General features: G+C 40.5%; 1 protein-coding gene across 6 annotated transcripts in view; it reads right to left on the reverse strand.

The window, feature by feature from the left end:
• Positions 1 to 1,729: 1,729 nt before the first annotated feature.
• ntrk1 (neurotrophic tyrosine kinase, receptor, type 1) overlaps positions 1,730 to 25,387 on the reverse strand; it is a 59,233-nt gene continuing 35,575 nt past the window's right edge. For 4 of the 6 annotated variants that reach the window (XM_067510977.1, XM_067510975.1, XM_067510976.1 and 1 more), the window contains 14 exons: positions 23,428 to 23,496; positions 21,939 to 22,090; positions 20,654 to 20,796; positions 19,985 to 20,123; positions 17,513 to 17,845; positions 15,574 to 15,591; positions 15,420 to 15,472; positions 15,218 to 15,320; positions 13,298 to 13,453; positions 12,941 to 13,071; positions 11,983 to 12,155; positions 7,847 to 8,087; positions 6,425 to 6,583; positions 1,730 to 3,214 (listed from right to left, as the gene is read on the reverse strand). In XM_067510977.1, coding sequence (XP_067367078.1) covers positions 3,029 to 3,214; positions 6,425 to 6,583; positions 7,847 to 8,087; positions 11,983 to 12,155; positions 12,941 to 13,071; positions 13,298 to 13,453; positions 15,218 to 15,320; positions 15,420 to 15,472; positions 15,574 to 15,591; positions 17,513 to 17,845; positions 19,985 to 20,123; positions 20,654 to 20,796; positions 21,939 to 22,090; positions 23,428 to 23,496 — 2,056 coding nt within the window. In that variant the 3' untranslated portion in view covers positions 1,730 to 3,028. The remainder of the gene's footprint in view (positions 3,215 to 6,424; positions 6,584 to 7,846; positions 8,088 to 11,982; positions 12,156 to 12,940; positions 13,072 to 13,297; positions 13,454 to 15,217; positions 15,321 to 15,419; positions 15,473 to 15,573; positions 15,592 to 17,512; positions 17,846 to 19,984; positions 20,124 to 20,653; positions 20,797 to 21,938; positions 22,091 to 23,427; positions 23,497 to 25,387) is intronic. The other 2 variants (XM_067510979.1, XM_067510981.1) reach the window with 2 other exon arrangements.

Raw genomic sequence — 25,387 nt, forward strand, 5'->3', positions numbered from 1 at the left:
GATTTGTCACTGGAATAATTTCAAGCATCTTGAAAGAGATTGAATGCAATATACTTGGCATAATTTTATCTTATACACTATATAATCCTAATAATTAATAAATGATTAGCTCCTTTTACTATCTATCAATGTCAGTTATCATCTTCATTGGTTTGTGTTCAAAAAAGCAACATTTTTTGGTGACATGCAGACATGTAACTTATCGGGTCCATATTTACAACCATAAAAACAGTTTGATTAAAATTAAACCTGAAAAAAAGAAATTTGTTGGCATAAGATTGAAGATCCTTGATTTTAACGTGTGTGTGTGTGTGTGTGTGTGTGTGTGTGTGTGTGTGTGTGTGTCCGTCCAGCAGAGGGCAGAGCTGCATAGGAAGAGAGTATCCTCACTCCTCTGCTGATCAGATTTGAAATAAATAAAACAAGCTGCATTTACAGCATTGCAATCATGTGAATCCCTAAATATCTATCTGCAGAAAAACCAACTACTTATTAACTTCATGTTTAAAAAAAACCAAACAGTAAAAATCTTAAATATTTAAAAATGTTTGTCTTTAGACCAGATTTTCCTAAGGACTCTGGATTGTAACTTGGATATAATTTCTGCATCCTGTGTCAACAACAAGAAGCAAAAAATGTAATTAGACTGAGAAATACTTTGAAACAAATTGAAGTGAAACTATCTCTTACTCCACAATTTCGATTTGAAGATGCAGGATGCTGTGGACATTTTGTCAGGATTAACTTCTTTTGAGTGAATTATCAAAACACAGTTTTGAAAAATACTGAGCTCAAAATGCAAAGGTGCAACACTAAATTCTGGACGTGGGAATAGTTGCCTCCTAACTTAAGGTATTTTCACAGTCACTCCTCTTTTCACTAGTTAGATTTTTAGAGTTTCCTGCTTTGCGTTTGACTCAACCTTTATACATTATATTTAGGAGACGTACAGCGTGGTTTATTAATAGCAGCAGACATAGTCCAAAATGAATCGGCACAAATGATCACCATAAGAAATCAATATTCAGTTTAGACACATTGCATAATGAGGTGGAAGATTAAAAAGTTTCCCAGTGCAAAGCTCTAATAGAAGTTCCATCTCAAATATGGCTTCATTTCCAGCTGTTGTTCTAGTCGTATTCCATAACTAAACAGGCTGGAGACTCGAGTGCTTATTAAAAAGCTTCATTCTGAAACCACAAATGGAGCCCTTAAGGGTAACGGGGACAAACACTACAGAGGTGTACTAATCCTATCTGGCCAGAATCTGCTTGTCGACACTAGAAGAAACAATAAGCCAGACACGAGTCCTCCAAGTGTTTTCATCCCCCACGGTACACCAGAGGAGGTAGGGAGAAAGAGACAGAGAGAGGGATGATAGCATTACTCACAATCCATTACCACTCCCTGGAGATGCTCTGCATGCAGAGTGATGGAGGGAGGGTGGTGGTGGTGGTGGGAGGTAGCGAAAGAGGGGTTTGGTTTTGGAGGGTGTTTGTTTGCTGGAGGGGCCAGCGGTAAGGCAATATGAAACTTGATTATTCCTTTTCAATAACTGTCTGCTGAGCATCCCGTGGAGACGTCGCAGGTTGCTGATTAGTTCGTCAAAATAATAGAAAGCTCTTGAATAGCCTTGTTAAGATGTCTATCTTTAAGTACAGGAGGCAGCCGAAATCATTGTTCGCTCTGAAGCATACGATAATGATGGATTGACTGATGCTGAGGGATGTTCCTGTGCAGGCTGCAGCCATACTTTAATCAAGTTTGTTTATTTTTAAGGGCAGGCGATATACAAAGTGCTGAAGTAACAATACCTATTTTATATATATATGGACATTAATACAGCTTATGTACATTCAGTATTTACACTTAAAGGCATCACAATGGTTTGTATAGTCTGGTAGATTTTTCCTTTTTCCCCCCCCTTCATGGTGGTGGCCTCACCTCCAGTGTCTGTTTCAGTACCATCTGTGGCTCTTCTCCTGTTGTTTCACTCCCTTTAATCCATCTGTTAGCTCACGGTGTCAGCTCCTCACCATCTTGGCCCCCGTACCGAGTTTCACCGCAGTGCTTTGATTTTCAAAAAGGTCACCACAGTAGCGTGTCAAACATCGCTAATTCGCTTCTGAGAGAGTCTCACAGGCCAGACATGGGTCAAAAAAAGTGTTGTTTTTTTTTAATCATTCAACAACAAAAAAACGGACTAAATGTAAACATAGCGGCCAATATACTAGAAGACCTTTTGGATAATACGACAATTTGTTCTTGTTTACGAAAAATAATAATATGTAATACACTAGATTTGACACAACAAAGAAGCTTTCGGAGGTTTTCGATTTTACGACTTTGGTGTCTTACATACATTTACTGAAATAACCTCTCATATCAAAATGTCTGAGTCTACTATACAAATGTCTGTCTGCTGCTCCCGAAGCTGTAAAACTGGTTTTCACTTTTCACTCATGAAGAGCCCTCTCTCGTACTCATCTGTTTTATTTTCCAATTGCCTTTCAACACGAGTGTCAGTTGTAGAGTCGTATAAAATGTACCACAACACAGCTCATAAACCTCTGCAGGGACTTCAGAGCCAAAATCCTTGACAAGCCATTACCTGAAATCGTATTCCCAGCATGTAAAGCCCATATATTGTTACTTCAACACTTATCCATGCATGTCCCCCCCATCAGGCTGCTTCCACTTCACAGAAAATTAAAACACTTTGGTAAACATTTGACCGGTTTCCAGAGAACGATGGGGCAGTTAAAAGGGCTCGGGGGTCAAGCCGGGATGAAGCGAAACTGAAACAGAAAGGTTCGCTGAGGGTTGTTTGCGGTGTTCCATCAAGCATCGAGGCTGGAAAAGCTGCAACTGGGGGAACCGAGCAGGCTCCGTTCTACAGCAGAAAAAGACGACTTTGACGGCCGAGAGGAGCCTGGTGGAATTAAAATTGGAGGTTTTAAGTCTCGAGATCAAAACGCCAACCTCCCGAGCATCCGATCTCAGCTCCTTAGTTGGGTTCCCGACCCCTCTAGCCCAGGATGTCCAGGTAGACCGGCGGGTTCCTGACCAGATCCAGCAAGCGGCTGTGGATGTCCTTAATGACCATCCTCTGCTGTGGCTCTCTCTGCCAGCAGCCCTGCATCAGCAGATATACCTCCTTTGGGCAGGTGCGCGGCCTCTCCAGTTCACGACCCTGCGTGATGCATTCGATGGCCTGTTGAGGTAGGAATTTAAAACGTTGATATTTAAATATGCTGCACTCTGGGTTGGTGCTTCCTTACTCCAGAGTAGACAAGACACATAATGTCAGTTTAATACTAATGATGCTAACAGTTTTAGCAGCTAGCATGCAAAAACATTTCCTACTGATCAAACTTTGTCAACATTCATCACTCATGTTTAATGCTACCAAGACTTTTTTTTTTTTTTGAGTCGTTACACTATTAATTTGATTTGAAGTTGCTCCTCGGTTTTTTTACTTCACCAAAATACAGACTGTGTTATTATAGTTAGTTAATAATTGTGTTATTATAGATTCTCCACATTTCAGTACAGGAGAGCGACTAAAATCTGCTTTATATTTATCAGCTGTGCAATTTTTGTTCCACACCATGTTACTACTCATCCCCCACCCCCCTTTTTTTTTAAACAAAAATTCTCTTTGCAATAATTTTTACCTTGAATGTTTGTCGAACAAATCTAACATTTCTATGTTGATTTTATTTGTTTTCTTAGTGGAGTATTTTTGTACTACAACAAAATTTTTGAGCATCAAAAGGATACTTCAACTTGAGTACTACAATTCTTGTAGTACTCTCTCTACATGTAGTGGGGTATTCTTTTAAAACAAGTATTTGTGCTTATACTTGAGAAATGGGGTGTTGCACTCCCACCACATCCACATGTGAACGCACTACAGCTTTTATTTTAGAATGTAGTTATGACTTCAAACTTAGAATTACAAATATTTTATGGATTTTAGATGGGGTCTGAGGGTTTACAGGAACACTTTCAGCAAATATGACGGCACCTTGACAGCAAACTGACATTTGTTAAATGCTGCTGAACATAAAGTACAGTTGAAGTCAATGTGGATTTTATTACTAAACCAAAGTTTGGGCAAATATGAATTTTGACCTGATTCATAAATATGCATACATACATACAGACACCATAAATATACCCTGTATACATTTTCCGGCTGGAAATAAGCTCGACTGTGCTTCCTGGTGCACAAACGTTTCCTACATTCTCAGTCTGTGTACTGTATTGTTTGTTTTAAATCTTTGTGTGTCAGATTTTTAATTGTACTTCAATGCAACATCAGTGATTAGAATTTGCATTTAAAAAATTCAGAGGTTATGGCTTTCTAACTGTGCATCGATAATTTGCACATGCACTGAAAAGATTGTTTGTTCTCTGTATTATATAGAATAACTGGGACACTGTGACAAGCGAGACGCTGCTCTTGACTTTTGTGAAAATGTGTTTTATTTTTAATTTTACTAACTGCAGGGGAGGCAGAGTGACCTTAGCATCTCCATATGTTCATGGGTGTGTCCGATAGAGAGCTTGTGACAAACGAGAGCAGCCAAATTATGAATAACCTCCAGCTCAGACACTAATGGTTGCGATGATTGATTGAGTTCACACACTCTTGCTGCTCAGTGAATAAATCACTGTCGAGGATGAGAGAGAGAGGACTTCACCGCGCTCTCCATTTGAAGGGTTACTGACTCAGTCTGTTCCCCATTGTTAACCCCGGCCTGATCAAATGAACAGAGGAGGCCTGTCACCGCCGAGCCACTTCTCGCCGACACGGCCCGTCAGTCAGCCTCACAGCCCGAACAAAAAGGCTCGGAGCGGCTGCTCAAAATGGCTGCTGTCGCGACCGCGTGCAGACTCGGTATTTTAGGATGATTTATCTCCGCCGCTGTGTGTTTGGGCAACACGATAATTTCACCTGTCCCTCATTGGCCGAGACAGATCAGGTTAACAAGGTTAGAGCTCATTGGCCCAGGGCAAAAATGAGAGCCAATGAGATTAGAATTGAGTGCCAGGGAAAAGTGATCTACCCTTCTCTTGAAAGGGGAGAGGGTTTTGGCCTGTAATAGCACTGCTGTGGTCACAATGGAGTCCCACTTCTTGGTGCTCAAGTTGAAAAGGCTAGACTGCACTGCCCTTAATTACTATGAAATTATCGATTAGATTAAGACTGCAGTGCGACGTAAACTTCAGCAGCACCAACAACTACTGTGAAAATGTTTTGCTCTGCGTGTTGTGTGAAAGTAGGTGATGGAAGAAGTATTTAGAGCCTTTACTTTAGTAAAACTACTTATACTGTACTGGAGAAAAATCCCCAGTGCAGTATAAAAATACAAGCACCTACTGATGTTGGCTGACTTCATTTAAATCTAAATGTAATCTTGATTTTTACTTTTTCGCAAATACAGACGTTTCATCATGATGTCACAGCTGTGCAAATGAGCCCATGGCATCGTCTTGTGAGCAGGTTTTAGCTACTTTTCCTTAAAAATTGTTGGCCACACTGCAGAGCACACAGACATGAGAGTGGCATCATGGCTTCATACACCAGTCTGCAGGATGAATGTCAAGCCAAGTTTAGCAGAAAGAAACTGGAGGTAGCAAAACGAATAAATTTATCGTTGATCTTATTGGTTTCCAGCCATCCAGTTGAGGCCAACTGGCTGCTGGAATTAACATTAATTATGTTCATTATTTATTATTTTTATTATTTTATTGAATTTATTACATATTTATTTTATCTATTACTTTACTCTGATTTGTCATTTTTCACATTTGTACTTTTTGTTTTATCTTGTTCTTAACATTTTCCATGGATTATACGAATCTCAATTTAATGTTTTAAATATATATATATTATTATGGACATATTATTATCACTGTTTTTGACTGTTTCTCTTGTGTTGTTTTTGCTCGTACACCTTTTTCAGCTTTCAATCTTTAGGCTGTAGCTTAAAGTTGCAGCTCATCTAAATACTGTGTTATTCGTCCATGCAGATAGTTTGGTTTTGTCAAGGTTTTGAGGATGAAGTTGTTTTTTTTTTTTTTTAACTGAAACTATTTTCAACAAAAGAAATTGCAATTCCAGTAAAAACTGCTGACACTGTTGTCAGTATTTTGAGTGGCACAGACAAATCTCTCTCTTGACAGAGGAAATAAGTGAAAACTACATTTTCAGAGTAGCTACATATCACGAAAAATAAAATCACAAAATTGTATGTATAATTTGGGTGAACTGGCCTTTTACATGAGGTAGTATAGGCTGTTTGAGGGTTTCCTTTGACTGCAATGACTAGGTCTAGCTTTGGGTGGGCGAAGATCATCACCACTTGACAAAATGTTAAAAAGAACCAAAAAGAAAGTCTATTGAAGAACTCACCTCACTGTTGGACAGCTGGTACCAGGGCTGTTTGCCATAGGTGAAGATCTCCCAGAGGACCACGCCGAAGCTCCAGATGTCACTTTCTGTGGTGAACTTCCTGTACATGATGCTCTCTGGAGGCATCCAGCGGATTGGCAGCATCGTCCGTCCACCCACCTGAGGAGGAAGACACGGCAATGTATGTATGCCCACTGCTTATCCAGTATAAATTAATATTGCTGGGGAATGTGAAACATGTTATCATTATTGCATAATGGAAATGTCAAGGTAAAGCTTTTGCTTTAGCTGATAGAATTAGGCAGACATCCCATCCTTTAGTACCACAGACATATTTTAAGCAAATCTCAAATTGATTCTTATTATTGCTGTTCATCCTTGACCTATCCACAGTGTAACTGTCTGGAAGAGCGGCTTGAAATTAGTCTGAGGCCATTCACGACATTGTGGACAAAAAGAGCTTTTACCGCTTCAATTCATACAAGTTTATTTCAATGCAAAAGGGAAAATGGACCCAGTGCCAACAAAAATCAACCTAGATCATTTCTTTTGTTTGTAATTTTTCTGCAGCATGAAAAACACTCTGGAATGAATCTTTGGTCGTGCAAACGTGGAGGCACAAAAGCATGCTGTAACACAGAAAAGCTCAGTAAAACGGAATTGAGTGATGTTGAGCTGCAAAACTCAAATCAAATCAAAGCCTCTAAAACTGAAACTGCTGTTAATGGACTATGAATACAATAAAAAAAAAAAAAAAAAAAACACCTCACAGCAGCGGTTAGTGCCCCTGGTTAAAATCCACCTGCAGCCTTTCTGTGTGGAGGCTGCACGTTCTCCCCATGCTCAGGTGGGTTGTCTCTTGAAATTGGCCGTAGGTGTGAATGTGAATGGTTGTCTGTCTGTGTATGTCTCTGTGTGTTGACCCTGAGATAGCATCATTTCTGCGTATCCACTCTAAACATCTAAAGAAAATATTAGTATAGTATTTAAAACCTTGGCAAAGCATTGGACAGTGTTGACCATACGGCATCTAGAAACAAGAAAGTTGATTCCAGTTCTCAGACTAATTTCGGCAACATTATGGTTGATAGTTTGCTAAAACATAATGTTTGAGGGCTTTAATTGGCAAAACTAAAGTATGGTATGATTTTTCCTACACAGTGGCACATCCATACTGTACACAGTCTGGGTCCTCTTATAAGAATGGTGAGGAAAAGGATAGGGTCTGTAGACCATGTCACCCTCAAGCCCCACAGGATGCCAGTTTGGTAGACAATGCTCAACCCAAGATGAGAAGTATTGTGAGAGTCAAACTACAGGATACAAATCCAAATGCAATGACAGTTCTGTAAATTGGCTGCACAAAGTTTTGATCTCAGAACCAACAATAAAAATAAATAAATAAAGCTTTGAGTCACTTACCCGATAGTAATCTGTGCTGTAAATGTCTCGTGACATGCCGAAGTCTCCAATTTTGACCACCAGGCCCTCCCCTACCAGACAGTTGCGGGTTGCCAGGTCACGGTGGACAAAGTGCAGCGACGCCAGGTAGACCATGCCTGAGGCGATCTGGGCGGCAATGTGCAGCATCTGGGGCAGAGTGAGCTGACCCAGTGGGGGCATCTTGGACTCTTCCAGAATACGAGCATCGGGACCATGTGCTCTAAAGACACGTGAGTGATTTGCTTATTTCAGAAAAGGGAAATTAAACAGTTTGTAAAAGTGAAAATCCAACATGTAAAAGTACTGATTAAATCAAAATATAGTGTATCAAGTAAAACTACAGCACAAAAATGCCCCCTGTGACTAAGAAAGTATTATATAAAGTACACCGAGGGAAATAAGTATTCGACACTTGTTTATGCGTTGAATATTTATTCCCCCCTGAAAAAGTATATTATCACTGATGCATCAACATGTAAGCAGCATTTAAGAGTTTGCTACTGTACTTTAGTCCAGTGATCCCAAACCTAGGGGTCAAGTTCTCTCTCCAAATAAATCTATTTGAGCTGTGGGACAATTCATTGGGTTTTAAGGATGTAAAAATGTAATGTTTTGTCCGTGGTGAACAGAAAAAAAAGTCTAGCTTAAAGACTTTCGATCATTAACTGTAAAATGTAAAATTGGGCGTCTGATCTTAAAAAAAACAAACAAAAAAAAAAACACATTTCATGCTTCATGAGTGGCACCAGTTGTGTTAAATTGGGCTTCCACTTCAAAATTGCAAGAGTGTCGATCTCCAGAAGTCTCAAGCAGTTTGAATAGAGCAACAAAGGGAACGAGGGAAGAAGCTTTCAGAAGAACTAAAAGAAAACTGGTAAACCTTCACAAAGCTGGAGAGGGACCTAAAAATATTACTGGACACCAGATACGAGCATAATCCAAAAATAGAAGAAATATAGGCTTTTTTTTTCTTTTTTTTTTTTTTACTTTTTTGCACTTAACTGTAGATAAAAGCACCTGGTACCTTTGGAGGGTATTTGGCACAATTGTTAAATCCAAAACCGTGGGCATCTTTTTTTTTTTTTTTTTTTTTTTTTTGCAAGGGGTCAAATTTTGTCAAAGTATGAAGTTTCATTATGTTTACAGTAAAACTGCTGTAGTTTTGCGATGTGTCTGATTTGCCAAAGATCGCCAACTTACAGAGATTTTCTTGAAATCATTAAAAAGTCATTTCCTGCGTGAGTTGAACTCCTCTGTGAAGTGCAAAGTGTAGTGACTGTAAAAAGATTTTTTTTTCCTAAATTGTAAAGAATAGCACCTGCTGTTTCCTACTGTTCTTCTGCTTCTTGTGGCAGAACTGATTAATCAAACACAATAATTGGTAACTACGGCATCAACCTTGGGTGACCTGAAGGACAATGATGTCAGCACGCAATCTGCAGATTTAGCATTTCTGACATTTATGAGCTCCTCAGAGCTTTACAGACGTGGTCAGTGTGACCACGCCATAATCAAGCCAATTAACAATGATGCTTAATAGAAAACACAAGGCTTGTAATATGCCTACAATTGATTTGCAATAATGCAATTCGGAGATGCAGAGCACATTGAGTCTCACTCGTTCTTGTGGATCCTAAACACCCACTCTCACGTCTAACTCCAGACTAAATGAGCAAATCACAGATGATGTGTCTCCATCCATCCTAATATATCTCCTCTCCACTTTGTCCCCTCCTTACAAAGGAAGTTGTCTATACAATCACTATTAGTTTAGAAGGCAGGTGGCAGGGTGGGAAAGCAGCTGCATTGTGGGGGCCCTCAGACGTTTCACCCTTTCTGTCTGCTGGAAATGCGATTTCCATCCATTGGTGAACATATATCTTAGGCAAAGCCTGTGTGCATGCGTGAGTGTTTTGGTTCTTAATCTGTCTCCTGTGGAGGACACCTGGCAGACATCATCAACTCCGTCTGCGCTGATCGTTTCCCCAAGTGCCAAGGTGCCAAGTGACCTCTAATGGGTCAACGCTGTCTCCGGCCTCTCCGGCTGTTTCAGCTGCATCCACGGGTTTCTAAACTTAGATGCTGTTAAATTACAGTTTAAACGGTTGAATGAAGAGGTTCTCGTGTGTTTCCGTCACATTGTCGCGCAACAATTCCATGTCGTTATGAACTAATTTGCTACGGTGCAGTTCAAGGAAACGTGTCTATTTCTGTTAAAGTGTTGAGTCTGGTCATTTACTATGTCTATCAGTATTCCAATGAAATCCTGCCTTATTTGAAATTCACTCAATTTACTATTATTGTGTGCAGACATCTTGTAATTTTATATTTGCCCTGTACCTTGACATGTTGTGATCACATTTGTTTCTGAATGTACCGAGTGAGATTCAGATTGTATTTTTCATTTCTGAATTACAGTACCAAAGAAGAATGTCCCCTTCTGCAAATCACTGCACCCTCCATTTTCTGTATCGTTGGGGTGATTTACATGTAAAGGTAAGTGTGAGGTAAGACTAAAAGCTAAAATGAACAAGAATTTGCGACACTTTAGCAAAAGAAAGAGGGCTTCGTTCATCTTTTTTGACTTAAATCAAGGCATGTCTATTTACAACTCCAGGTCTCCAGACTACCAATCTAAATTCATGCAAACGGAGCTTTAAAGAGACTTTGAAGTTCAGAAAATGGAGAAAAAAGCAACGTGAAACACAGCAACACAAACACCAGGACCTTCTCAGCTGTCCTTGTGGTTTATGCTTCAAGCGTTTTAAGCTTAACCATGGAGGCCGCAGCTCCACTGAGTGGCCGCTGGGCCCACATGGGCCACCAAGGTCAGCTACTGTAAGTGGGTTTAAATTTTAAACACACGTCAGGTTTGACTTATACTGCAGAAGCTCTGCAGCTCACGACGGCCTAAAGTGTAATTGAACAAATGTTCAATAGATGGATTTTGGAAAAGAGAATTTAAAAGATTAACTTTGGACTATTCATTTAATATTTGGCATCACACTCCGTCTATGTCTCTGGGCAAGACACTAAACCCCTAACAGCCCATTCCCCTATGCAGTGCCGGTAGACATCGGGGAGGGTCGCGTCAGGAAGGGCAGTCGGCGTAAAAACTGTCCCAAAAGCAACGTGTGGACAATGATCCGCTGTGGCGACTATGAACTCACGGTTTAAGCCGAAAGGACAAAACAAAAACAAACTGTCTTGTTTTATTGCACCACTTCTTCTCCCTCAGCAGACTTAACCAGCCCTTTGTATTCTGTTCTACTTGTGATCCTCTCCATTACTTTGGTCTATAAAATGTTATAAAATTAAGCGAACATCAACCGAAGTATTTGAAAGGGAAAGTTAAGATTGAAATTGCTCGTTTTGTTCAAACCGGCAATGCAAAATGCAAAACCCACAGAGATCCAGCTCATTATGAGGCTATAAGACTAAGAACACATTCATATTGTGGAGCAAGATGCAACTTTTGCTTAAAGACGTACTTTAAAAATTATCAAAGAAATTGTCGCACGTGTTAGTTAACCATTGCTTTATCTCCAATTTAAATAATTTTACGGTTCCATTCGTGGACTACTATGAATTATCTAGGCAATGAACCAAGCAGAAGCTGAATGAATTAAAATTTAAAAAAAAAAAAAAAAAAAAAAAAGAAAACATGGGAACAATCGGTTTAGCAAAAATCTGTTGTTTCGGGCAGATCAAGGGGCAAATCAGGTTCTCGCCAAAAACACAATGCTGTAGAATTCACCTGGAACCGTGACCACATTGAGTGAAGGGTCTAGGTGGAACCCGACCAAGAGTTTAACTGGAGTAAACAAGGCCTGAAAACACTGTTCAGTTTCAGGATCCTGGTTTTGTCTGTCATTAATGTCTTCAGTAACACCTGTGAATTGCCTCGTCCTACTATTTCAAATCAAAGTCAAACGGGGACTTGAACATGATCATAGTAGAATATGTTTCTGTTGATAAACACCGAGAATCCATTACTTTTTGTGAGTGACTGAGATAAGGAATGTGTTTCGGTCACATAAGCTACTGGAAGGCTCTGCAGGTTCCTGGGAAAACGGGAACAGTTTGGCTGTTGTGGGAATCAAACTGCTACGCACCGTAGAAAACGGTTGAGGTCACCGTGCCTCATGTATTCGAACACCATGGCCAGCGGCTCTCCGTCCGTGCAGACGCCGTAGAATCGCACAATGTGCTGGTGTTGGAGCACGGTGAGCAGCTCGGCCTCCCTCTGGAAGTCCTGCCGAGTCGACTCGTTGGCATCCTTCAGGGTCTGTAATCATTTACATACACGTGCTGGGTATTTCTTCCAGAATGTACAGCCGGATAATCCAGCCATCACAAATGAAACCAATGTGACACAGTAGGAGAGAAGTAGAAGCCATGAACTCAACTGTGAAACAAAAAAAAAATAAGCTAGGAAAAATTAAAATTCTAAAAGAAATCTAACATGATTTCAGTGTATTTTGCTCAATCAACAAACAAGAATAAAAAACAACAACCCTAAAGTAAAGGAAGGGAACAAATAGACTGCAGAAGTAATGAGAGAAGTTGATTTATTTTGTGTACCTTGTTATTTCCAGTACTAAGATGCACTGCAAACAGCTGGGCCACAATAAAAGGAAATGTCTGATGATCAAGATTCATAGTCTTGTTTTTATTCACAGTGGTTTTGCATTAACCTTTAGTAACATGAGCTGTGCATTAAACCACCTGATTGTCCTTTAACAAAAGATGCTCTGAAACCACAGGATGTGATTTACTTTAGCTTTAAGCTTTTGGGGCATCTTTACTTTAGTAAAGTTGGTGATACTTCAATGACTATTTTTTGATTTTGAAAATGCAGTTACTGCTTGTTTGATTGTAATGCACAGGAAAATCAAATTGAATGGTTTGTTTTGTTTTTCTAACTTGGCACAATGTTGAGACAATTTCCCACTGTTATTTTTTTTTTTTTTAAACTTACCCTTAAGCATACAGTAAGTCTCTGTACGCTGCTGATTAGTTCTCACACTTGCAACGTTTAGAGCGGATGACAATACATAAACAGTTACTCACTTTGATTGCGACCAGCATCTTGTCGTTGTTGGGGCTCAGGTTGGCACACTCTGCCAAGTAGACTTTGCCAAATGCTCCTTCACCCAGCTCCCACTTCAACACAATGTCCTGCCGTTTAATGTGCTGAACGCCTGATCATGAAATACAGAAAGAGAGTGAATACGTGCATGAACACATCTGGTGTCGTCGTTTGCAGTAAAAGTTTCACCCATTTAGTTGACTTTGTTGTGCATTATGGAATCATTTAATCATCTAACCTTAGTAGTGGTGAAGATGCTCAAATCAATACCAGCGACTAATAAATCCACAATCAAATGTGTTGAGCATAAAATAACAAAGCTCAGCAATGACGCTCACACATGTCTTTGTCCTTGATGATGCCGCAGAAGTACTGTGGATTCTCCACAAAGCTGGACAAACCAGAGTCTTCATCTGAGGAGGGTGGGCTGGTGCCAAAGTTCATGAAACGCAGCGACACGGCCAGGTCGTCCTCCGTACCCAAAACTGATGAACCTAATGAAACCGGGAGGGATGCAAAGAAGCGAAACTGAGGCATATGTGTAACACCTAATCAGTCTCCAACTATTTGTGATTGTAGTGGCCATCAAAAGAAGCAATTCCGAGCCCATTTTTCCTCCTCGAGGAATTGATGTTCTTCACTACCAACTTGGTTGCACATTTATTGGTGCCATGGTGACAGAAGATGACAAGCTCTATAATAATCACCATCATCAACCATGCAGCAATCAGGACACATTGAACTGAAAAAAAAAAAAAAAAGATCATATAGGAAGCCTGAATGGTTTAGCAACCCCTGACTATGCTGCGTATTAAAAGCCAAACAAGTGGGGCCCAAATTGTAAACCCACTCAGCAAGGCAAACCACAGAACCCCCAGAGTCCAACACGCTAGAAAATGGAACAACAAAGCGAAAGCTCAGAGGCAATGGAGGGAAGGAAACAGGGAGCAGGGTCCACTTAGGCAATCAGGCCCACTTAGGCACTTTGAGAGTGAGAAGGGTAGGTGTGTGTGTGTGTGTGTGTGTGTGTGTGTGTGTGTTTGGGGGGGGTGGGGTCCAAGTGGAGCTATAGCACATCTAGCTGTTCCTACATCCATCCATCCATCCATCTTCTTTAATGGCCCTCACCACGTGGCGGTGGCCAGGAGAGGTTTCTGCCGCTGTTCTCATGCAGTAATTAAGGCACTTTAGCCGGGCAGACACAGCGGCTGCCTGCGTGCAAAGTTCCAGCTCAGTGGAAATCCTCTATTAGTCCGTCTCTCCTATGCATTACCTTGCGCCTGACAGAAACATCTGATTTTGAAACGGTGATTTAGCAGAATGTTTGATTATGGCTCGTTGCAGTTCAGATTCCGGTTCTTATGTGGTTCTGTACTGAGACCAAGTCAAAGTTATGATGAGATGTCTTTTTTTTTTTTCCCCATCTCAATTCCACTAATTTAGGATTTTGCTGCTACAGTATTATCAATTATAATAAAAGAAAAAGTTCAAATCTGATTTGGATCTCGAGCTGGCTGAGGAGCAGGTCACAGTCGACACGTCCACTTCTTTTACATGGTTTACATTTCAGATGTTCTAGAGTGGCTTAGAGCTGCTGCATCACGGCTAGAAGGTCGTCAGCTGGCTGCGGCCTTTGCTTGTGTCCAAAGACACAAAGACGTGGCAGGTTAAATGGTGACTGTCTGTATACGTCTCTCTGTGTTGGCCTTGAGATAGACAGGAGACCTGTCCAGGGTGTACCCCACCTATTGCCCAATGGCAGCTGGGTTAGACTCCAGCCCCCTGGGAGTCTGGACAGGATAAGTCTGTAAGCTTTAGAGGCGCTGGAAGCCATTTTTGTCGCGTGTACAGTACGTTAAAAAAGGTACAAACGACAAGACCTGTGACGGGTATTGGTCTCCCGAGTCCCTCCTTCCAGCACTTCTATAGCTCTTCTAACGTACCTTAGAAACATCCCAGCTGTTTTCCATTGTCGGTGCTACATGGACGGTCACAGCTGTCTTCCTGTGTATTGTAACTCTCCACAAGAACTGAACACAGCTGAACTATTCTTTAAATGTTGTAGGATTGTATGACGGGTCAAGGCATTTTGTGTAACGTGTGATTTCTAATAAAGTTAGGAAGAATCCTGCACTTATGTACTTTTGTAACTCTCATGGCTGAAGCTAAACAGTGCATTTGCTGCAATGGCTGTAGACGTAGATCCCTACAGTCAACTAGCTGCTACATTACACATGCAGTAAAATGAAATGACTTACGGTGGATGCAAAACTTGGAATGCTGCCCACACTTGTTAATAACCAAAACCATGATGAGAAACAAAGTACAGGCAAACAGAGCGAGACCCACAGCCACAGACACCTGTTTAAACAAAGACACACACACACACACATCTGTAGTTACTTATTGTTAATATGTAATATTGTCAATGCATTTGTGCTTGGTGCAATGATAACGTACCACAAACACCCGACTCTCCAAGTTCTCTGTGACGTTGGATTTGTTCGTGGGAACTGAGAGGCAGAAGAAGATGCGTGGAAGGACGATTATTAAAAGGAATATCTCACATAAAGACTGTGCTGTTATGAAGAGACTCGGTCAATCAAAGACTTACTTGGAGCCACATCAAGGACTGGCATGTGGGGAGCGAGAACACAAACACGTTTATGAACACACAGTGAACAAATCCAAAAGATGCAATCTGTGCAATGGGCTGACTCCTTACTGACATACCACACATCAACACACAGCCTGTTTCAATGGCAATGGAAAATATGCATGATGATGAGAAAACGGGCCCCTGGCAATTTTACATTTGTTTTTGGAAGTCGAGTGTCTTGTTTTTTTTAAGAGCTTTTTAGAAATTTTTTCCAAAAAGTTTTTAGACAATTTGTTTCTATTTCTGGATGAGTAGTTTCAGTTTTTAGTCCTTTGCTTCCCTTTTGAGTAGTTCAAGCTCATCATTTTGGAGTCACTTAATGTGTTTCTGGGTTTACTGTGCAACTCTGTGCTCTTAAAAACAAACGTATGTGAAGTAAATTTAGGGGCTTCAGCCCATGGGATCCAATCCCTCAGGCCCCTGGTCCCGGGCACAATAGCCGTGTCAACCATGCAATGACTTGCATGGTTGAAGTCAAGATCCAATGAATGAAAATTAGCTGCTTTACAATCTGTTGTATGTACAGTATAAACATTTACTACTTTACTCAGATAGTCAGACTGTGAGTACGTATATTTTTAAAGGTACTTGTGTGTTACCTAGTGTTTCTATGGGCAACAGAGCACAGTGTTACTGTTTAGCAGTACATCACCTACATGACTTGCACATCAATTATGGTGACATTTATTGTGATGTGACTGAAATATTAATAATGTTTAATATATTCACTTTGCATTCACTAATGAAACGTGGTATAAATAAACTGTGAAATGGGAGTTTTTACTTGTTACAGTAAATTTTGTGCAATACTGATATAATGTGGCTGCATGGGGTAAAGTTGTGTTCACGTTAAGGTAACGCTACGTTGTTCCCTCAAACCAGGAGTTTGCAATAACTGAAACATGGGCCTTCATTCTTAAAAGCTCTTTAGTTTGAGCGGCTTGGGACTGTGAAGTTGGGTGTGTACTGACATCAGTGAAACAATTGTAAGATACTATGAAATACTGCATGCATCTTATTCAAAAAGTAATTTTGACCCCAACCTGCTTTCTTGTTACACTGCTTACATTTCAGATTGACTTTCCTAAAAGAAAATATTTATCTCTTAACAATATTCTAATACCGAACGATGACGCAACTGCGATCTCATAGGTAGATTTTTCATGAAACAGAGTTTTAAGTCTATTTAGGATTAAATAATATTTTAAAGAATTCATTTACCATATTGCCAAATACACTTTGCCTCTGTCTTTCTTGTGGCCAAACGGCTGAGAAAGTTGACGCCACTCTTATGTTTAAGCATTTCCTAAGGAGCTTCAGCTGGGAATTGATCAGCTTCTGGGACCCGTTGTGTCCCAATTTATTGGCAGAATAAAACTTAAACATACAGGAAAATTGTACAGTTTATTGATCAGGCTTTTAGCATCGCTATAACTATGAAATATGATATATATATGCATAGATATAATTATTAAAATATTTTAGGTGTACTCTGCTCTCTCCAGCTTTCATATTAAGCTACTAATTAGAAATTCTGCAGTAAGTATTTTGCCTCTCAAATCAGTAGAAACTCTTTATGAAAGCGTTTCGTGTGTCGATTCACGGATCTGACATCACATTGAATTTTATTCTAAACAGACCTTGATGCAGAGTTATTAAGAATCTGCAGACACAGACTTTCTGTACCCTACTGTATAGTGTTACTAATTAAATCAACTAATTGTTTCCGCACTGGACCAAGCAAAGATGATATATATAGATTTATATATATTTTTTTTAATAGTTGCCATGAGGGCGTTTTTTGCTGGTTATGACACGCTGCTCTGGAAACAAAAAACAATAAATAATTAAATAAAAACATCCTGCAGCTGCAAAACAATATCAGGAAACTAACCAGGAATTATCCCCTCAGGATCGAATGGTTCAAAAGGGTTGTCCATAAACATGCCAGAGGCAGTGGCCTCATCCCTTCCCAGTTTGTTCTGCACAATCAGAGTGTAGTTGCCGTTGTTGATGTGGGTGGGCTTATTGAGGAAGAGACAGCCGTGTTTCACCGATCCGTCACCTGAGTCAGTGATGAACTGGGTGTATCTGTACATGTTCTCTTTCAGTTCTTTGCCATTGTAGCGCCAGGTGATGCTTGGCTCCGGATTACCATCCACAGCGAAGGGGAAACACCAGTGGTGCTGCTGCACAGCATTCCTTAGGAAGAGGATTTTAACTGGAACTGGTGGGAGAGAACAGATTAGGGAGTTCAGAGGAGGTTGGAGGCAAGAAGAACAAGTCCTTTGATCCTGACAAATGCTAAGCTGCAAACTGCTGATCTGCTTCTAACTCATGATCGGATGAAAATGTGGGTACAGCAAATATGATGCCAAGCCGGCTTCAGTTGAGACACAAGAAAACAACTAGTCCCAAAAATCTTCCTTGCAGCTCTTCTAAAGCTTCTCTAAAGTTTTTTTTTTTGGTGGAGCCAGACTTTCTTTTTCCCCCTATTCCCAGTATTTGCAAAACTCTGGGATATGGCTGAATGATTAGCCGATTGGACAAAAATACGCAGCTGACAGCTGTTTTAATAGTGGTTTCCAACCTTCTCACGTTGCAGCTTCACCAGTGTGAGGGTTGGCTGCGTTAACATTTTAGATCACATGTATGATGAACTAGAACTAAACTACAATCCTGTACACCATGAATTTATGACTGGCTCGATCATATATGGCACGAGGGGGAGTCCACTGCCCCACAGGCTCCCATTCAGTTTCCATGAATCAATGTTCTCCATCTACTCTGTAAACCTGGGCTGACCTGCCATGAATAATAAATCCTGGTCATCGTCGTACCCTTGACCACAAAAGCTACCTGGAAGCATCGCTGGACACAAAGTTACAGGAAATGGCCTCATTTAGATCGAACACGACTCTCAAGTGAAGAGACCCCCGTTTTGCTCAGGCTATTCTGCTGCTCTTAACCCATGACCCAGCCTCAGAAAGTGCTGTGCTAAGGGGATACTGAGCCATTTGTGTCTTTACTCAGGGGCTCGCTGTAGTTACACCGGGTGAAAATTAGCGTTATTTATCACATTTTACTAATCATCCATTAGCAACCTCTTCTAATCTTACACAAGCTATTAAACCGCAGGGGTAAAAAGGAAGGCTAGAATTATGTTTAATGAGCCTGTCAGTTCGCAGACCTCATTGCAGAATTAGAAAATGAGCATTTGAAAAATTGTGGCAAATACACAAAATGATTCGTAGCATCAGTCCAGGCAGATTCATAATTACCCATTCTCTCTGAATACAAAATATCAACTTTTGTGATGATGGAAATTGATAAAACTTGTGCTCTGAAATTCACCTTTCAACTTAAAAAAAAAAAAAAAAAAAAAGAGATATTGCAAAAAAACAATTCAGAAAAGCTCTTTTATAAAAGGGAAGCCACACGAGTACTATGAATCAATTGCAGAGAGCCACTCAGCAGTAAACACCCACTGTTCAGGGAGGTAATTAAGAGTAATTAAAGGGCTAGCGGTTAACGAGTGTCCGTCCACCAGGGGGGCTGATGTTGATAGATTAGCTGCACTAACGCATTTACAGACTGCCAATCACTGTGGATGAAGCGGTTTTCCGGAGTAGGAGGGGAAAGGTCCATTAGCACAGGATCAAATCAGATCTTAGCACGGGTTATTAGACCCATTTTCCTGATGTTCATCATCTGTCCCTTGATGCTCGTGCATTTGGCTTCAGATGATTGGCGCCCCTGCTCTTTTTGGCTTTATTTTCTAAGGGGCGTGACCGGGTTGGTGATATACGATATTGTTTGGGCAGTATTTTCAGTAATGTATCACTAATGCATCTTACTGTGTTTTCTGTGGGACCACTGGGTGCTGTCATTCCTTAGTGTTCCTCAAAATCGAATGCATGTGAGAGCCGAAAACAACAGCAAACCTCCTGGGTCAAGCTGCAACTGTAATTTAGAAGCACCGTGTCTATGAAGTGAAAGAGTTCTTTAAGAGCAAAGAGGAGGAAAGTTCACTTTCCTTTTGTCCTCGCATTGTATCCCTGCATGAAATGGCAAGCCATACCTGCAGCACTTCACTCATATTATTTTAACACTTCTCACCAGTCGCCAGAGTGAGTGGCAGGTGACAGAGAGCTCCATTAGAAGCATGGTGGGTACATACTCGTATTTGTAGAAGGGGCATTTAGAAGAAATCAGTGCAGTGCATTTTTCTTTTCTCTGGCTGTCCACCCCGCCTGCACTACAAAAATGGCCCCAGTGTGCTCTCGCCCTAACCTCCATTAAGCCCGACGACTTGTATTGAGCCTGCGAGCTTTCAGGAGTGTGGTTTTATTTTGCAGGCACTTACACTCAATGTCCAATTGCACCATCTCCTCTCCGGGCCCAGCTTGGTTCTCCGCCTCACAAGTCAGGTTGTGCAGGTTGTCTTTGGAGGAAACGTTGGTGAGGTAAAGCACCAGCTCTAAAGTGGAGCCCCAGATTCTCTCCTGCAGCAGCGAGCGGTGCACACAAAGGTTAGCAGGAGGAGGAGAGCGGGGTTAATGCAGCCAGGTCACAACTATGTATGGATCACTTAGAGGTGTACAGGTTAGAGGGATGAAATGGGATCCAATTTACTCGACTGTAGATAAAGAGATTACAGAGTTGATCTGAACCTTATTTATAGGGCTGCACAGTTGATCCGAAAAGCTTTATGGAACAGTGAGAAAAATCAGAAAACGGAAGGAGAGGAAATGCTATAATAAAACAAAAACAAACAACGAAGACAAATATAGACACACACAAAAACAACCAGACTAAATAAAAGCCAGAAGTTGAATCTTAAAGGCTGCATTAAGAGCGAAGGGGGGCGGGGTGAATCTTACAGGAACAAGGATGGGTAGGGTTTTTTTTTTTATAAATCCACAAAATATCTGACATGACAAAAAACAGGAAACAGAGCATTTTGTGCGACGGGTAGAAAATCAATTTGTTCACGTCTGTATGCTTTTTGCACAGACTGAAATTTCTCCACTACCTGGGTAAAGAAGGGAGAGTTGAGCTCGTTGGTTCGCCATCTCACATCGGGAGGAGGACTTCCTGTCACATGACACTCAAATGTCAGGTTACCTCCTTCCTGAATCTTGTATTTGGTGGGGATGATCGTCACCTCGGGCAAACCTGACAGACGCAGAACAGACAGCAGGAGCACAGGTCACTTTGGTGATAGTAGGACTAAGCCTGGAATTTTTTATTTTTTTATTTTTTTTGTGGTTCGGAGAAACACCACACGACCAAAGCCTCTCTTATAGGTTTCCTGGCAACAAGATGTTCATACCGTATGTGATTAAAGCAACAATGCTGAGCCAATTTCTTCCCTGAATTTCGGTGCTGCTGCTTGTTGAAGGCACTAAATCACAAATCAGATTATTTTTATTTTTCCCTTTTCAAGCCAAGTCGATGAAGCTGCACCAAGTATTTATTAAACCAAATGATAAAGATTTTTTCCTCCTCCATGCATATTTCACAATCAATACACTTTTGTTTTTAAAAGACAATTTCCATAAACAAGTCCAATTGCCTCATTAGAAAATCTTGAAAATACATCTACATTTGTCCCCCATTGAACGTATGAATATGAAAATGTCAAGAGTTTATCCTCAAGACATGAAATCGTTCCTAGTTCTTCACATAAGTCAGTTAATAAGATGTATAAGTGCTTCGGTAGACAAATCCAACCCTGCATCTTACTTTAGATATTTAGATTCTTAGAAATTATGTATTTCATCAGCCAAGCGTTAGGATCGTTCCCAGATTCATTCTGTAGCATAAAAACCAGCCCAAACACAAAAAAGCCCTTAAGTACCATCTTCCAGTAGAATAAGGAGTCATTAAAGAGTTTATCTGCCCCCACAGAGCTCTGATCTCATCAACATGGACTCTGACATGACACAGAGAAAACTTAATTCACAGACAAACTGCTGCAGGTTCTCTGACGTTTTAAAACAACCGACCTGCAAGGAACCTAAGAAAACTGTGGAGAACCGAAGTCAAAGGCGGCTCACGCCAAATATTTCAGATTTAGTTTGTGCAGTTTGGCTAATACTTTCACACAATACATCATTCTCACAGTGAAGGTCAATCATCCATGGGAAGTCATAATAATAATAATCACAACTCATCTTTGACTCGAGGGTGTACACATGTTGTGTGCATGTGTATACAACGTGTTTTCATGACATTCGAGCATCTTTTAAACCAGACATGCAGATTGTCCGATGAATACAATTAGGTTCAGAGATTAAAATGAAAGCTGAACTCACTGCAGTTATCTATCACCAAAGAGTGCAGAAGTATTTCCTGGTTGTCGGAGAAACAAGAGAATTGGGCGTCCAGGTCGCCGCGATCATTACGCTGCCACTGCTGGAGCCAGTGGAGGTCACACGAGCAGACAAGGGGGTTTTCCCTCAAGACCCTGAGAGGGAAAAAATTTTTTTTAAATGGATAACAGCTACATTATTGCACAAAAAGAAAAACAAGTTTTTCCACCATGAAAACCTCCACAAAGAAACTAATAAACCACTTTATTTAGACCCAAACATGCTGAGCTTTTTAGCTGAGATCAAATATGCTCTCACAGCTTCCTTTCTGAACATCCAGCACAATTGATATAATACAACATACATTGGAAAACACATCTATATGAAAAAACTCTGATATAGTATAAATCCTTGAAGTTTTTTCAGCTTTAAAAAAAAAAAAAAAAACTTTCATACAATGATTTAATTTTAATTGGTTTTTCTTTTGTTAGAGCTTTAAAAAAAAAAAAACAACTATGTGACATAACCTGTAAAAATAGTGGTGCTGCCAGTAAAAACTGTGATGTCCATCAATTTACAAGAGTCTTTTTGGTTGTTTTGGCGTTTTCCTTTGTCTCTGTGCATCATTTTGAGTTCACATTGTGTTATTTGGACCGTTTTGTCCCTTTATTATTCAACTTGTTTGTTGTCAGTTTGTGCGTCCTTTTAAGCGTTTTGTGTCTCTTTGGCCAGGGACACACCAAACCAACGTAAAAGAACTAGCAAAGGCGAAGTGGCACTTGAACACAACTGGAAAGACAAGAGCCAACGAGAGCATTTAGTGCTGCGTTTGTTGCACTTGCATTAAAGACCTGGCACCTCGTTTATACAAACTGAAAACCATGTGACGTTAGAATATCGTTCACCACACATAGATTATAGCTAGTAAGCTAACTGAGGATACGTCACATGACAAGTTACACATTGGACTGGCGTTTTTAATACCACGATCTCTTCCATGATACCGCGATCTCTTAAAATTGAACATGAAAATAAACTTTTTTAATCTTTCGTGATTGTCATGTGATTCTTGCTAAATTTGGGTGATCTGATACAAAAGCTGCTATGTTCTACGTTGTTTGCCGCTTCTAGATGTAAATACCAGGATATAAAAGCCCAAATTCTGAACGTTCATCACATATTAACCTTCTAATGTTTAAAAAATGTCTTCACAGTAAATACAAGTGCCTTGGCCCTGGTGTTTCAATACCTTTTCTTCGGTGGGTGGGTGGGTGGGTGGGTGGGTTAAAGGGTTTGTCTTTGATCGGTATATCTTGAACTTATGGACAAATTTGGCACATAGCTCAACCTTTTTTATCTTTTTGTTTTGCCTCCTGTTGATGTGCAGCATAATCAGCATAAGAATATTTCCTTTTTTAAAGCCAGCCTGACCTTAATGCTAAGCCTATTTGAATGAATCAGATTCTCAGTTTAAAAAAAAAAAGAGACTCACAAGTTGAGCAGTGGTAGAAAATGAAACACCCTCCAGGAGATGTGTTCCAGAGCGTTTGATGCCAGGTTTCTGTGAAAGCAAGAGGAAAAATACATGATATTTTCAATGACATATGCCGCGCTTCACTGTAGCTAAATGTCCTACAACAGTAATTTAGGCTTTTAGGTGTCTAGTTTGTCTTGTGATACTTTTACTTTGCCTGTAGTAAACTTTTCTAACGACACGACCAACATGAGAGTAAACAGCAAACTGAAAAGATCTACAGAAACTTGCTGATGTAGTACTGCATGTACAGTACACAATAAGATACACCCCAGCTGTGTATCTGAAATTAGGCAGTAATCTTGTTGCCGCCTGCTCAGACATTGCTTTGGGAAAAAGCCTAAATCAAATACTTCTCTCTCAAAAAAGATAAAATAATAATTCTAGCAAAAAAAAATATATATTTTTGTTATTCCTGTTCTGCCGACGTGCTTGGGTCTGATTGCACACTTTCGTAACAATGCATACGTGCTTTGAATTACTCTCCGTGGAAAACCTTAATGCATCTAAATGGGCTCTGATCAATTACCTTGGTAAGATTTTCACACCAGCCAGGAGCTACATTCACAAACACCCCCACACACCGTTTGCACAGCTTTCGGTCCATTAGGTGATTATTCCATAGTGACGAAGGAAGGTCTCTGCTAAACTACATACTGTAGGCATTTGGAAACCAAAGTTTCACAGAGATGCCATCTGCTGTGGGACTCTAGGGTTGTCGATCAGTCAACTGGAGAATCTTAACATCTACCTGACAGATTCTTATAGGTTATATAACTCTGTGCTGACACTTACGTTCAGACTTTGTCGATCTCCAACTTCTCCTGACACTTTTCTGTCTAACTGGGTGGTTAAGTTGAAAATGGTGCAGTTATCATGGACTCTCTAAAAAAAAAAAAAAAAAAAAAAAAAGTGCTATAATAAGTCATTATACATTGTACAATGAAATTACATCAGATGATCAGATGGACGGCTACTGCTGAGGCCCTGCGACTGAGTGCACCCCCACTTTGGAACAACTTGACCTGGTCCCTAAAACACATGTTTTTGTTGGTAGGAGGAAACTCTACTAACCACTCTTCCATCATGCTGCCTTCCAACGGGTGAAAGATGAAATGGTTCACTGTCTTTATGGCATAGCTCAGCATGTGCTAAACAGACTGACATAAACTATAATACAGACAATTATGGCTGTCAGGCAATGCATTCCAATGGCTGAGGTGATGCCTGACTTTTTGACTGGCATCACCATCAGTGGAATAAAATGTCCCAACAATGATGTGATGGATGAAAACCATACTGTATGGAGATATGACACATGCATCCAAACACACACACTGAAATCTATAACATTATCAGAGTCATATAAAAACTATCCCAAACACATGTGGACCACGATACCACAAGACCCCAGTTTTCTTTATCTATACCGTGGATGAACTTTTTGTCACCACGTCATCTTAAATGATCCTCAGACAGCCATGGACCACGCTGTAAATAAGCCTCCCTCAGAAGATGACAACAAGCCACACTGGGGACAGCGCACATGGAAACTAATACATATTCGCTCTAGCAGGGCCAGGGGTTCAATTATTTGTTTTCCTTGCTCCCTAAAGTTCATGTCAGACGGGTTAGCCATTGGGGCTTATCCATTACCAGCTCGATTCCTGCCTGGGCCCACAGGAGGAGACCAGGGACAGGAATAGCAGCCCATTCTCATTCGATGGCTCTTAAGACACGAACATATTTTTTATTAAAAAGACATACAAGAGCAGGAAGAGAGAGGACAGTGGTCCAAGCTGTATTGTTGTCCATGTTCACTGCCCATTTTGGTTTCTCTTAATCTCAGAAATACATCTGTCACACAGCAGCCCTCCCTCTTTACCCAAGCCAAGCTCAGCCTCCCCCTCCACAGTGA

This window comes from Channa argus, chromosome 7, assembly GCF_033026475.1.
Source record: "Channa argus isolate prfri chromosome 7, Channa argus male v1.0, whole genome shotgun sequence".
NCBI lineage: Eukaryota > Metazoa > Chordata > Actinopteri > Anabantiformes > Channidae > Channa > Channa argus.